Source organism: Neovison vison, chromosome 6 (genome assembly GCF_020171115.1).
Source record: "Neovison vison isolate M4711 chromosome 6, ASM_NN_V1, whole genome shotgun sequence".
Classification (NCBI taxonomy): Eukaryota; Metazoa; Chordata; class Mammalia; order Carnivora; family Mustelidae; genus Neogale; species Neogale vison.
In genome coordinates, this window is record NC_058096.1 from 6,727,547 (window position 1) to 6,743,318 (window position 15,772).

The 15,772-nt window shown below is 42.9% G+C and overlaps 1 protein-coding gene across 1 annotated transcript in view; it reads left to right on the top strand.

Annotated features, from left to right (window-relative positions):
* The window catches only part of ERG (ETS transcription factor ERG), a 103,289-nt gene that overhangs the window by 72,800 nt on the left and 14,717 nt on the right, over positions 1 to 15,772 (top strand). Inside the window, exons 4-7 of the mRNA XM_044253102.1 lie at positions 8,624 to 8,703; positions 9,286 to 9,489; positions 10,332 to 10,412; positions 12,347 to 12,418. Coding sequence (XP_044109037.1) covers positions 8,624 to 8,703; positions 9,286 to 9,489; positions 10,332 to 10,412; positions 12,347 to 12,418 — 437 coding nt within the window. The remainder of the gene's footprint in view (positions 1 to 8,623; positions 8,704 to 9,285; positions 9,490 to 10,331; positions 10,413 to 12,346; positions 12,419 to 15,772) is intronic.

The following is a 15,772-nucleotide window of genomic DNA, read 5'->3' on the forward strand; positions in this document are numbered from 1 at the left end:
AGAAATTAAGCATCGCAAAGTGGTCATGGGCTGAGGACAACCTCAGAAACCTGGTAGAAGGACATAGTAGATCTTCCTGGATAGACTGGTCTTCAGTCTAAACTTTATAGAGTTCCTGCATATAAGGTTCCTTGAAGATGACTCTGTAACTCCAAATTACAAAAACAGAAAGAAACAATCTACCTAGACCAAGATTCAGCATAAACAACACATAATATGATTAAGCCCTCAAGAGTGTTAGATAATTGAAGCATGGGATTGGGAATATAAGGAAAGTAGATTTAAAAGTGGTTAAACACACAACAGAAGGAACCAGAAAGAGAGAAGCAAGACATTATGGAAAAGAATAGATAATTTTGAAGAAGAAGCAGTAGAACTCCTAGAACTACAGAAAAGGATTCAAAAGTATCAGAAACTCAAAAGATGGGTAAAACAGTTGATTTGAAAAAGCTGAAGAGTGAATTAAGGAAAGTAGACTTGGAATTGTTTTCAGGGTGCAGGACAGTGACAAAGAGATGGAGTATGAGTGAAGGTCAAGGATAAGGGGCTCATGATAATGTGCCATGTAGATCTAACAGAAGTTCCAGAAAGGAGGGAATCAAGAGAATGTGCAAGAAGAAATATTCAAAAAGATAAAATCCTACTTTTTCAAAATTGATGAACAAGACCATTTTCCAAATTCAGGAAGCATCAGACAGAGAAAGAAAATTAAGAATAAGTCCACAGTAACCACATTCTGGCAAGACCACAGAACACTAAAGACAAAGTACTTAAGAACCAGCAAAGCAAAAGGACTATCTAGAAACATGACAGTTATAGGGACTGCAAGCTTCTCAACAATGACATGGAATACTGAAGGCAAGAGAAGAAAATCTTCAGTGAGCTTGGAGAAACAGACACAATTCTAGCTCTCTTCTGGGCTCTTAACTTTTTTTTTTTTTTTTTTTTCCCTTGTCACAGACTCATTCAGTTGCTTGGTGAAACCAATGTGTCCTTTATTTTTATTTATTTTTTTATTTTTATTTTTAATTAATTAATTAATTATTTTTTCAATGTGTCCTTTAAAATAAACTTCAGGGGATGTGATGAAAAACTTCATTATGGGTGCATTGTAATTCATTCTGTAAATTGTGGGGGAAGTAGATGTTTTCAAACACAGGGTCAGAGTTGTTGCTAACAGACCCTCACTTCAGGAAACCATGAAAGATTTAATAAACAAAGAAAATGGATCCTAGAAGAAAGGAGTGAGGTAAGAAGGAAATGGGAGCAATGAAAATGGTTGATAATAAGAATAGATCTCAAGGGGCGTTAGAGAGGAGAAGGGAATTTGGGTAAATTGGAAGGGGAGGTGAACCATGAGAGACTATGGACTCTGAAAAACAATCTGAGGGGTTTGAAGGGGCGGGGGGGTGGGAGGTTGGGGTACCAGGTGGTGGGTACGGCTTGCATGGAGCACTGGGTGTGGTGGAAAAATAATGAATAATGTTTTTCTGAAAATAAATAAATTGAAAAAAAAAAAAAGAAGAATAGATCTCAAGAGAAATGGCTAGAGTAAGAACCATAGCCTCCTAAGTAGGGAACATAACAATAGGGTAAAATAAAAACGTTGGATAATATCGTATAAGATGAAGGATGGGCGATAAGCGCTTCCAAATTCCTTGCTTTCTTTGGAAAAAGGATATATTCGGTGATTAAATTTGGATTTTGTTTAAAGATTAACAAGTAAAGAAATAGATCTAGAATATTAAATAGCTAAACCAGTAAAGAAAGGAAAAAAAAAGAAATGAGGAAAAATAGATCAATTTAGTAAGACACTTGGAAAGGACAAACACGGAACATACAAAGCAAGGCAAATAAACACAACAAGGTGGCAGAAATCAGATCAGTAACAATATATGTAAGTAGGCCAAAGTTGTGGTTAAAGATGGAGCAGTAGACTAGATCTAAAAAAAAAAAAAAAATACTCAAAAGTCAATTAAGCACTGCTCACAAAAACACTGTAAAGAATGACAGCAAGCAGATGGAGTAAGATATACTTGTCAAAAATCAAAACAAACCTGACAACAGTGGAAAGAGAAATCAGGAAGCACTATTGGAGGTAACTGAGGGTTAATACACAATAAAAAAGGTTCCATTCATGAAAACTATATGAGTGATGAATTTGTATGTACATAATAACATAGCCCCAAAATACATAAAGGATTGTAAGGAGAAAAAGGCAAATCCACTTCAGGTGAGAGATTTCAATTTGCCTTTGTCAGCAGTTGATAGATCAATGACCTAAAAATCAAGTGTAAGTCGCCAATTTTGATCCAATGGTTATTTGTAGAAAGCTGCACCTGACAGTTAGAGAATAGGCACTCTTTTGAAACTCTCAAAGGGCATTTGCAGAAACTGACCATACAGGAGGCCACCAAAAAAAAAAAAAAAAAAAAAAAAAAAATAGAACAGCTAGCATAAAAGAAAATCAGTCTCATATGGACCTCATTCCCTAATTCACCAACTCCAAAAAATTAGAAATCAATAACTATCCAAATGATAATTGAACCTCATCTATAAATTAAGAATTAAAAGGCTCAGAAACAGCCTCGAGTATAGGCTTTTTGAGTTCAGATTTCAGTTTGTGGTCAAGGGATGCCCAAAGTGAAGCCAGTTCTCTCTGCTGAACCTGATTTGTAAATGTAAAGTCTTTCCCTGCAAGGAGACAAAATGTTAAATCTTATTTTTGCAGGCTTTTGAGTATCTTGGACAGCAGATTGGCAGACTTGCCCAGGGCCTGGTTTTATAAACAAAGACTTCATAGGGTTGTGATATGTCTTAGAGGTACATTTTCTACTGGTATTTTTCTCTTAAACAAGAGTGAGTTTTTGATCTGGAAGACAATATTCTACGGGGATACTGTTCAAGAAAAGTGGCACTTGGGCTGATATTCTCACCGGTTTGACTCTTGCTTAACCTGACTTTAATTCATTACTCTGGGGTGGGTGGGGGGGTGTCTCTGAAACAGGATGTTTGCCTGCATGAAGTATTCTGTTTCGTGAAGATTCCTTATGTCTTTGGCAATGCAATGACCTTTTGCCTGATTTAAATATCTACTTAATACTTTCCTGGCAGCAGTGGGATGCTACTAGGTCAGAAAACAGTTTCAGGGAAATGTAAAAATAATTCCAACCCTCCACCCATGCGCTGCTTGCCACCCCCACCCCCATGGTAATTTCAACGGTGCAACTCTTGAATTCTCAGCTTTGCTTTTATTATTTTTCTTTTCATTTCAACTTTATTGAAACAACCTTCCTAAAACTTGTGGCTATTAACCATGGAATCAAAGATACAAGTAAGAGGCTTCAGAGACAGATGACTTCTTTTTCCCTTTTCCCTTGGACTTCAGGGGTTTACCATTTTGATGTCCATGAAATGTGGGCTGATGACACAGCTGTTTTCCAAACAATTGGCCTGGAGGCTGAAAACAAAACAACTTATCTTCAGCGGTTTGTGATTCATCTGACAGAAGCACCTCCAAAAGCTTCTCAAAAATAAAGTGTAAATCAGACTTTTGTTTTTAGAGGAAGAGGCTGGTCCTACGATAGGAGATTGTTTATTTCATCTCCATGGACTTTGCCGTGTGAGATCCACTGTGCGGACGCATTATTTCTTGGCGATGTTATGGTTGGCAGAGTGCTTTCACATACATTATCTCATTTACTTTTCTATTCCCCTAACATTTTACTTAATTACCTACAGAAAAAGAAAACAATTTCCAGAAAGTTTAAGGTTTACATCTAGTAAATGGTTGAACCAGAACCCAAATATTGGTATTCTGGCTCCCAATAAAGCCTTTTATTTTACCACCAAGTTTGCTGTGCTTGATGTAATTGTAATTTGATTCCTCAAACATTTTTAGTGACTCTGAAATCCCTGGTTTGTAAAGTCCAGGCTTCTTAGCAAGATATTTAAGGCTGCCCAACTTTCGTCTCCGTCCTTCTATGTCTGTGTGTTCCCTCTCCATCCCTCTACTCCAGCCACACCTGATTTCTTCCTTCTCCCTCAGCACCACAGAGGTTTCACGCCTCAGCGGGTATGAAGCTGGGCTCCTGCTGTTTGCCTAAGCTAAAGCACTTCTCCATGCTCCTTTCACCCAAATTCTGTCAAATACTTTTCCTTGACGCAGGCTCGAGCCGAGCCCTTCCGGTGAAAACTTTACCCTTTTCCTTGGCATCTCTCTCTTTCCTGGCCACCTCTGAATCTCCCATAGTATTTGTATATACAGTAAATTCTCAGCAATTCTTACTTGAGTCAAAGGAATCTTAGTCCTTCTCCTATGGGAGTCATTCTTTAGGTCCTTGAAAGCAATCCGTCATGAGATCTGGTAGGTCCTGAGTCACACTGCTCTCTGGAGGCCGAAGGTATGGGATGGCATGCCTTTAACATAGCCAAAGGTGGTGCTTGGCTGGGGTTCATTCTGTGGCCTTGTCTCCTTTCTCCTTCCCATGCATAGTTAGGGGTCGGGGAAGGAGGTGAGCTCTGTTGAATCTTGCGGGACCTTGTGAGCCCCCTTCTGTGATGGCAGCATGGGGCAGAAGAAGACGACTTTGCTGACATACAATGGGCCATGGAGGAGACTGGAGAGACTCTACTGGGCTCTCTGTGGAGCTGAAGGGAGAGCTGACACTCAGCTGGGACTCAACACTGACCTGAACTCCACAAAACGCTACCTATGGCTGTGGCATCTGTGCTGGGCCCAGGTACTGGGGATTGTGAGGCTTACTCTGGGCCTGTCATTGGTGCGGCTCCAGAGGGTCCTTAGAAGTGCTTAGCTCTCAGGAACATTGAGGACAGACACCCAAAGGAGGTGGTAAGCAAAAGTGAGGGGATAAGAAGGGGCTAATCCCACAAGCAACGGATGGTGTTTGGGGACAGGCATGGGGTATTGATTCAGGAGAGGGCAGGCAGTTGTGTGTGGCTGTAGGATGAGGGGATGGGGACCGGTTGGGAATGACACCTATGAAGACAGTGGGGTCTGGCAAACTCGGGGTCCTGTGCTTCATGTGGGGGAGATTGGGCTTGTCTCTTGAAAAGTATTCTCTGTTATGACACCTCCAGAGTAGGTCTAGAATAATGGCACCCCATGGATAGATCAGAAAGGAACATCCTTCTTTACTCTATCATACCTTCTTTATCATATGGACATCATTTGTTTTTCATATTCTTTGCTTATAGGGTGGGGATCCCTATAGGGTGGGGATGTAGGGATCCATTCCCAAAAAGATAACAGGAGTAACACAACTTCAAGTAACTTTATTCTTTTCAAATGAAGCAATCCCCATTAATAAACCACATAAGAAAGAGATTAAAATTTTATACCCTTGAAAATTTTATAAAAATATTTACACACACACACACACACACATAATATAATTTAAATTTAATTAGCCAACATATAGTACATCATTAGTTTCAGAGATAGTGTTCAATAATTTGTCAGTTGTGTATAACACCCAGGGCTCATCACATCATGTACCCTCCGTGTGTGTGTGTGTGTGTGTGTGTGTGCGTGTATTTAAACCCTTTGTATGATCTTGTTTCGATTTTGAAATGGAGCAGAATACATTTTTATAAACAATTTTTAGCCTAAGTACTACATGTTTTTGGAGAGAAAAACAGGAAATACAGTTTAGTGAAATTTTAGTGATAAAGAAAAAAATCTAAAAATCTCCATCATCTTCTCTCCAGAGATGACAGCTGACCTCTTATTGCCGGGCCCTCCAAAATTCTTTCCATGGATATATTTACATTTCTTAGCAAAGTTTAATTATGCTTCAATAATGTTTTCAAACTTTTTAATTTTATCCACTTTGAGCATTTTTTCCTATCAATATATTCAATGGTATAATTTTAGTTTCTCAGTATCACAGGAACATCCCTAAATGTGCCACAACTTAACTAGTTCTCTTTGGTTGGACATTTAGGGTGTTTCCAATGTTATGCTACTATAAACACCACTACAAAGAACATCCTTGAAAATAAATCATTGCGCACATCCTCTATTATTTCCTTACGATAAATTTCTAGAAGTGGAATTTTTAGTTCAGAAACGATGCACACATCTTTTTGGAAAGACGTTTCAAATGTATTGCTGAATTGTTCATTGGAAAGGTGGCAGGAATTTATAGTTATGCCAGCAGTACAGGAGAATGGCTGTTTCATGAACCCAAAGCAAGAATGTTTGTAATAAGAACAATGCAGGTCAGGAATTGGTCCCTGGGGTCTCACCCATGAGTCCCTAAAAGGAAAATTGAATGAGCCGTGACAGCCCTAGGCTTAGCAAAGGAAACCAATTAGTAGCACACTAAGGGACCAAAGAGAGATTAAACTTCTTTTTTTGGCTGTCTTCCTAATATGTCATTTTACCATTTGAACATGAAGCCCATGACTTTCGGGAAGATGTTTATATATCATTTTTAGAATATCTAGTTCAACCATTAAGAGAAGAAAATGCATTCCAAGAATGAACTGATTTCTAGGAGGTAGGTACCAGCTCCCCCTCCCCACCAAAAAAATAGTCCTTCTACATTGTTAAAGGCAAAAACAAAACAAAATCATGAAAGGTTTGGCTGATGGTGGTGGGATTTAAGAAAAATGACCTGGGGAGCATGGCGGATAAGAGGATCCTCTGTCTGAGAGGCCATGATTGTCCTCCACACAGAACCAAGGGGCATGAAGTCTTGAATTGGGGATCATTAAATATGATCTGTATCTGTATAATGAGGAATTATGACAGGTTGTGAGAAAAAGAAGAGAGAAGAGAGAAGACCTTCTATAAAAACCGTCTGGAGTTTTGACCATTTTATCCCCCAAGGTTAAATCCTGACCCAATGGCAAACATCCATCTGAACTCAATGGTGAACAAGTTAACCTTCGGTATACACACTCCATTTTCACAGACTAACAAAGCGTTCCGTATGTTTGAATTACACAGGAATGTGCACACCTTCCTGTCAACATGGCCATTTCAGGTTTTGCAGATGGCACAGAACCAGCACTCTCCTTGGTTTTCAGCTTCTATACACTGATTGCTTGTTGAGAGTGTGAGTGTCACAAAATCAGTGGACATCCCATCCTAACCAGAAAAATTGAACCGGTACATTCGCTACACCCCAACAATTCCACATCTAGGTCCTCTCTTCAGGCCAGCACTGCCCCATGCTTGCAAGTGTGTCATCTGAGGATCTGATGAAAATGCGGGTCTGGAGTGGCACCTGAGATTCTGCATTTCAAAGCAGGTCCCAGATGATGTTGATGCTGCAAGATCCCAGAACCACACTTGGAGCAGTGAGGCCTTGGGGTGATGGTCTAAACTTGCCTGCACATAAGAATTACCTGGGGAGCTTTTAATAGTTCTGATCTCCCAGGATGAGACCAGGCTCAGCTCTTCCCTCTCCCTGTGATCCCAGTGTAGACTCAGTGTGGACCAATGCAGATGCCTTCACATGTGCATGGAGAGATGGACACTCAGATGTTCACTGGTCAGTAAATTGGGGGCCCAAGAGCTGCTTACCTGATTGAATAGTCCTACATTGATGAACTTAGACACATTTTGAAAACTCAGATATCATTCATGTTAAGTTAAAAGCACAGACAGTACACATAGTTGATATGGCAACAGTATTCAAATGTACATAGGGATGATGACTGTATCAAGTTCAGAATGGTGTTTTTTTCTGGAGTGTTCAGGAGGGGAGAGCAAGGAGATGGATTCCATTGGATTTGAAGTTATTTCTTTCAATTAAAATAGATATGAAGCATTAGGGGAGACAGAAGGGAAAAGGAAGGAAGGGAGGGAAGAGGTGAGAACTCTGGTGGTGTGACTCTCTGGCTGTTTCTCACTATAACTGCTATTTACTTTTGCAAACTTGAAATATTCCAATGGCACACATGTCCCATTCTTGGGTAGCCTGAAACATCAGTAAGATGAAACAAGGTTCTAGAGCTATTCGCTATGAAGTAGTTTGAAAGGATGACTTACCTTACACCAAATTCTCACTCATTATGATCAGAGCATCTTGGCATGCCCGATCTCTAAAGGGCCTGTCCAGAGAACGAAGGTCAAGGCTCTCCTCTTACATGTAAAACAGATATAGAAAGGAGAAGCAGTCTCTGGAGGTTGCAGAAAGTTGAGAGACCCTGGGGTTTAAACTCTGGGCTCCTGGGGCACCTGGGTGGCTCAGTGGGTTAAAGCTTCTACCTCAGATCGTGGTCTCAGGGTCTTGGGATGGAGCCCTGAGTTGGGCTCTCTGCTCAGTAGGGAGCCTGCTTCTTCCTCTCTCTCTGCCTGTCAATAAATAAATAAAATCTTAAAAAAAATAAAATAAACTCTGAACTCTACTTCCTGCCTGGGTGTCTCCCGTCTACCAGCATTTGGGGGCCTTAAATATCCCTCCACCCAGCGTGTCCATGTGGGACAGTCCCAGGTGTATTTCCATCAAGGATTGCCTGCTCTGTGTCCTTAAGGCTGTGCCCTCTGGGACCCCACCCAGATCCCCCCAACACATAGCAGTGGAATGTGATGACATTGCCAGCATGTTGTGAGGTGTAAAAGTCCCCCAGGCTGTCCCCTCCCCTGCAGGTGCCAGGTAGGTGCAAAACCAAATTCTCTGAGAGAAAAGCAAGGAACTGACAGCTCTCAGAAATACGAGCTCATCGGAGGTGCTGGGGTTTTGGTTTACCTCCACTCTATTAACAATTTTATGGCTATTTTTTTCCAGTGTTTTGTACAAATACATTTTTTTTGTGTGACAGTAAACATTTTCCTGATTTGTATCTTGAACTTTTTATTTTCATATAAAGATGCCCATGGTTTAATAAGGAAAAAATGTTGCCATATTTTTTTTAAATCAATAAATAAGAGTGAAAAAAGTGGAAAAAAATAAATAATTTAAAAAAAACAACAACCTGTCCCCACATTAAACTTTAGATTTTCCGAACAACCAGAGGGGCAATGGTGTGAATAATCCTAGAATTCCAGAACAATTCACTTTAAAGGCAATGATCACTGCGTGTGAGTCAGTTGGCGTTTTTTTGTTTGTTTGTTTTGTTTTTTTTTCGTCTTTCCCCCATATCACCTTCTTTTGACAGGTCACTGAGCTGAGCTGGAGGCCATTCTTCTGAAATAGTGGGAAAAGGGGCTGTTCTGGAAATCTGCAGCTGCTGGGGATCCCACCTGGGAGGTAGCTCTGCCCTAGAAATATGTCTTCGGGAGTTGATCTGTTATGTTCCATCCCCTTCCAGACCCTACGCTGTGGAGTACAGACCATGTCCGGCAGTGGCTGGAGTGGGCAGTGAAAGAATACAGCCTCCCAGACGTCGACATCTTGCTGTTCCAGAACATTGATGGGAAGGAACTGTGCAAGATGACCAAGGACGACTTCCAGAGGCTCACCCCGAGCTACAATGCTGACATCCTTCTCTCGCACCTGCACTACCTCAGAGAGAGTAAGATGGTCCCCGCTTGGGGCCGAGATCACTGGCGTGCTGGTTCTGGCGAGCCTGAGCCGAGAAAGTTCACAACAGTCTGTGAACAGCTTCTTCCTGCCCTCACCCATTCTCATTTAGGGTCTGAGACAACCAATTGCTTACAAGGCCATGATGTAGGTGAACATGGTGAGAAGCAGCCAGTGCTTTTCCCAGAAGCCAAAAATTCATGTTAGCCTTCAGCTCTCTCCACCACGGTCCCCTCCATTGAGCAGATCACGTGGCAAAGGGAACCAAAGCTTTATCTGGTCACACATGATTGAACCTTCATGGTGCCCCACACTGAAACAGAAACAGAAAGGCTCCTACCACATGGGAATTACGGGGTTTATCCTCCCTAAAGCTAAACCAAGTCCCCTCCCGATCCCACCTGCACACAAAAGGAGGGAAGTTTCCATTTGGGATCATGAGATGTGGCTTCACCTGACAGAATGGGAATGGCATATTGGCGATTGAGGGCATGAATTCACCAAGTTTGCTGCATGCTTTAATTTGTCAGATGTCAAGCATGGTTAGCAGGAGACGGGGGTGGTGCGGTGGCGGGGACGGTGTGAACTCTGGTGTAAATGCTTTGCCTGGCATCCTGATCACTTACTCCCTGAATGGAATATGGGCCCACCTAGGGTTTAACACGCTAACTAGCAGCAGGGCCATGGAGAGATTTCCAAGCATCCCTGGATATGAGGGTGGGAGTGGGGAGGTGTTTTTCTTCCTTCTTTCTTATTTTTTTAAAGGAAGGTAATTCTCTCTCTCTCTCTTTTTTTTTTTTTTCATTTTGATGTTGCTTCTGTTTTGTTTTGTAGCTCCTCTTCCACATTTGACTTCAGATGATGTTGATAAAGCCTTACAAAACTCTCCACGGTTAATGCATGCTAGAAACACAGGTAATGCTGGCCCTGCCCCTTGCCCACAGGACGAACGCAGGCTCTTGTCCACAGGCTGCATGCTTTCAAGATGGCAGGCGGGATGGGCAGCTCATCAGGAAGGCAGAACCCAGAGGATGGTTGAAGGCAGGAGGCTCGTGCGGGAGGTACCAGAGCCTACAGGCAGGGGGCGCCCTCTGGTTTCTGAGCTCTGCCCATTCCCTAGGACGATCAAAGGACTTGAGATTTGCAGAATTAGCCTTTAGCCATAGCCTTAGCTCAAGTTTGCTGGATTATAATCTGCTGCTATTATTCCCCAAATACGTGCTGTGCTGACTATAGAGACTAAAAGCATGTTTGATATGAAGGGACCCTTAGTATTCTTTATTTTCTTTTTTCTTTTTTCTTTTTTTCCTTTTTTTATTCTTCAAGAAATGTGTACTAGGACAAGCAGAAGTTTTATTTTTCTCATTTAGGAAACGTTTTAGGATATTTAACTTGTCTTGGCTTTAGTCTTATTGCACAGACTTCGGACATTTGCAAAAGGCAGTAGTAGAAAGAAATGCTCATGTGTTACTTTTGGTGAACTTTTGTTGAAAGGGAAGCTATAATAATTTTGGAGGTTATGAAATTAGTGGCTAACCCAATGCCTGCTATTCTATCTCTAACCACAGATTCTGCATTCTCTTTGTGTATTGCCTGAGCCTGATAGACTTTAACAGGATGCTTTGTCCCTGCTAACCTTCCCCTCCACCCTTGCCTCCCCTTATAGTAGAACCTGGCTTTCTGCAGATGAATGTGCTCTTGGCTGGCCTCCATTGTCTCCCTCTTGATAAAGACCAGTGTAGAAGCATGGCCACAGGCTGCTCACCCCACTGTACCAGCCTGTGGGAACCCTCTGCCACCACCCAGGCTAGGGGAAAAACCTGCGTGTTCTGGCAAGGTGTGGGTCACTGGCTTGTAAACAAAGAAACCAGTTCATGGCCAGACTCACGTGGAAGTACAGCCGTGTTCCAACCATTCGCCAGTTTACTTTAAAATGTGTCTTGTGTGTGAGTCTAGGTCTGAGTGTTAAAATGAATTTGCTACTTAATCTTGGTCCTCAACATTCAGAACATTGTGGTTTTGATGTGAAGTAAGAAAAAAAATGCTTCGAGTCTGTCTTGTGCTTTTTCAGCGGAGGTTACACACATCAGCCTATTAATGACCTTGTGGCCAGAAATAACAAATAACTTAGACAAAGTAATTTCCTTCTCTTAGGAAACACCTTTGAGCTATACACACTTTCTGATAATTTTGCAGTTGTTTTAAAAAATGCATAACACTGAGGGAAAGTTTCAAGAAGGCTCTGTTTTCCTTACTTTCTTGACTGTGAAACATTGAACAATTGAAGAAAAGGACAACCAATTCCAAATGGACCAGACTACAGAAAGGGAATTTTTTTCTGCTAACGACAGGGGCATTGATTGAGAGAGAGATGGGGAAGCATGCATTTGAATAGAGATGGGGAATCATTTTTAATAAGATCCATATAGTCTTTGAAAACATATTTATAATCTTTTGGTATGACTTTCTAAGGGCTCTGTCAAATGTTTTGTGGATTTTTTATGCAATTTAAAAATGAAAATACGCACCACAGAATTTTTTTTTTTTTAAATAAAATGAGATTGTTGGCGGGGGAGGAGGACGCCCAGATGGGCTTCAGCAAAAAGCCGTAAGATCAAAACACGAGACACTTTATCACAAATGGGGCACAGGACAGCTTGCCACCCACTTCTGTAGTCAGAATCAGTTTCTGCCCCTTGTGTCTGTCCCTTCCTCCCCAAAGTCTGGAACAGCAGGCTCGAGGGGGACGCCTTCCTTTGGTGTCATAGGGCAAAGTCGATTTGGCACGGTTGCTGAGATCAACAACCACAACAGACCTTCACATGTTTTGTCTTTCCTTTTGTCTGCAGGGGGTGCAGCTTTTATATTCCCAAATACTTCAGTATATCCTGAAGCCACGCAAAGAATTACAACTAGGCCAGGTACGAAAACCCCCCTGTGTGATCTGTTCCTTGAAAGACATCCCAGGATGGCCCGTGAGATCCGTGACCTAAGTCACGTGAGTCAGAGGGAGCGGATATTCCTGGGTCTTGAAGAGAGTCCTGAGCAGTCTCATTCTTCCTCTGTGGATTAGGAGCCTAAATTCGGTCAGACCCTCTCATTCAAAGAGCACACCAAAGGTCCTTGACTGCAGAATTCAAAGCAGATCAGCCCCTTCACGAGATACTTTAAAAGACAGATGGGCAAAGATGGTCCTCAGATGCCTCGCAGTAAGGAGTTCCTCTGCTTTCGGGGTCATGGAAGGATTTCTGTCCCTGGGGGAGCACACAAAGCAGGAGGCATGCCCTTAGCACTAGGCATGGATCCCCAGATGTCACAGGAGCCCATCCTTCAGGGCAGAACCATGTAAGAGATAAAATCTACATCAGACTCTTACTTTATGTCTTTCATGAGGATTTCTGTAGGTAATTGATTTACATATCATTCATGAAAAAATAAGTATTATCCAAGGCTTAGTAGTGACAAGCACACTGTTACATTCTGTGGGTCAGACTTCAGAAAGCATCCTGTCTTCAGAAACCTGGGCTCTTTACTCCACAGATGTCTGGGGAGCGCCTCCTGCGTGCCGGCCACAGAGGTGGAAATGACCCAGCTCACAGTCTCATGTACATGTTTTGCCCAAACTTCTCAATGTTTCAATATAGTCACCTAGAGCCAGAGATGGACTCACACACATGAGTAGTTAACCCTAAGGGCTAGCTAGCATCATGGAGCCAGAGACAGACACACCACATGAGCTACTTCTAATGGCAGAGACTGTAGGAGCAGCAGGGCTTGCAAAGGTACCTCCCGTAGAAGGAAAAGGACGCTCTGCAGGGAGGGGCCTCATGCCAGTGAAGGACTAGATGTTTGCAGATGGACAAGTAGAGGGAGCACGTGCATGGCGTAACCTCTGTCCCTTCACTGGGACTTGCAATGATAACATGGTCATTCAGGACAGTGGGCTGGTTTTTCCATAGCCATTCATGGATCTGAGACTCATGTTTTCCTAGACCCAAGCTGTCACCCTTTGACCTCTGGCTCACATCCAGGCTGCACATGACTCGTTTTGAATATATCCAGGGCGCTAAGCTTAGCACCACCGTGTGTTTCCAGTGAGAAAGACTGGGGACCAGTGAGCTACGAAGCTTCTCGGAGTCTCTCCTACCCCAGCACTGCCCTGTACCACCTTAGTGCCATCAGGCTGCTGACTATCTTTTCCTCAAACCTCGGAGGAGGGCTTTGGTGCTCTTCTCCTGGGGAACACGGTGGAAAGGCTTGGCCAGAGTGCTTGGTTATCTCTGTCCTGGTAGAGACTTCCCAGGCCATTTAAGTGAGGACAAGACCCAGGGTCTAGAGTGAACTAGACCATGAAGAACCCCACCATTTACCTCTAATAAAGGCATCTTTGGGAAAATGGAAGTGTAGGGAAATCACAATGGTTTTGTGAGCATTTAAAAAACATTTCTATCCAAACTTAAAAAAAATAGAAGCTTTCTAAAATGGGGGTTCAGGGCTTGTTTGCTTGCTTCCTTGTTTGCTTGAAGCTGCCTCATAGGTGCCCCTGACTGAGGTGCAAAATCCAGGGATTGTGAGCTAGTGTTGGAGATTTGTCAAAAGATCACAACACTGGCCAAGTCCACTGGTGCAGCCCAATGGTCAGACCAGCTAGCTGGTTGCTCATTGCTACAAAGGACAGTGTATCCTTTTCGTATTTTAGGATATAGTATATTAGGGAGATACGGCCTCCCAGGTATATGGAGAAGGGGAGGCTGGGAGGTGATGGCGGGGACACCCCTCTGTGCTTTGTCAGGGGGTGGACAGGCAGCAAAGTCAGATGCACCTTGCATAGCTCTGATAAGGCGCTGCCTTGGGGCCATGGTTCGTGACCTGGGAGAGATCACAGGTCCGTATCTCCGTACCAGTAAAGTAGGTTTCTGAGACTCAGTTTCTATCAAAATTTTCTGTCTGGATGACTGCTACTGTGAACGTCAGGGGAGATACACACATATTGGGATATGACTATAAAGAGTTTGAATCAGACCCAACACTGTTTGCTGAAAGGCCGATTCAGGGGTTTAACCTTGGAGAAAAGAGTGACTTCTCTAATAGGCGGAGGCAGGGTTCGACCTTGAATGAATGCACACATGGACGTTTCACTGCTTTGTTCATGCCTCTCCCTTCTCTTCCCAGGCTTGCTCCTATTTGCTTTGTCCACACGTTCCTGATTCAAAATGCACCCTCTTTCATGATCCCGTTGCTCAGTTAACATGCAGAGCCTTTTCTCCCCTACTCCTTTAAAGTGTTAGCACACAGATGTATCATTTTACGTTCTAGTTTTCATGGTCATAATTACATGGTGTTTCATGTTTCTTGAGTTGTGTCAGAACTACCAGAAGCCCTTTCTCCACCTCTCTTGTAAGTACCCTTGTAAGTACCTCCTTCCTTGCTGAACACATGCCTCTTGGAGCCATGGCCCCTTGGGTTCTCAAGTGACATAAAAGAGACAGGTCCGACTCATCAAACCATGCATCCTGGTTTTTGACCTCGTGATGTGTCACCCCACCTGGCGTCTTATGGGCAGTTTATAGGAAAGCTCTGGTGTCTGCCAACAGGGACATTGTGAAATTCCCATCTGTCCCCTTCCATCTGCACACAGTCCACGTATCATGACACGCATCTAGGATGTGCTCAAAAGAGACTGGAGGGCTGAACCAGCAAATGCAGCCTTGACTTTGACTTTTCAGCTGGTGATCTTCAGGAGTTTCTCAGGTTCTTAAATGACTTGTGGTTGGAGTTCACAACTTGGTGACGTTTGGTGTCACCAGTCGAGTGGAAAAACAATGCAGCTAATGTACATTCTCCTACATCAGGTGCTATGCAAAGCCTATAGCCCAGCTCATGGCTAAAAATGTACTCTTTGTGTTCTCCCTGGCTAGACCTAACAGAGCAACCTACACAGCTAGGAGGCAAAGGAATACAAGATGTTCCCAGATCTCCATGTCTTTGATAGAGGATTTTAGAAGCCTGGAGATGGTCTGGAGGAAAACAAGGGAGAGTGACTTAATCACATTAGGGTTGACTCCAAAACTTCTCTGCCTTGAATAGGGGTTTATTGGCTGGTGCTGGGCAATAGCTGGCTGCCTTTCTGTCTTCTCATTAGCATCTAGATTCATTGACAGCAGGCAGATCTCATCCTTCCCTCCCTCCCCCAGCCCAGCTAGGGCCCTTCAGCTCTGCTTTGCAAACATGGCATGGATCCTGCAGAATGCAGACGAGCTCTCCTGTGGTCCAAG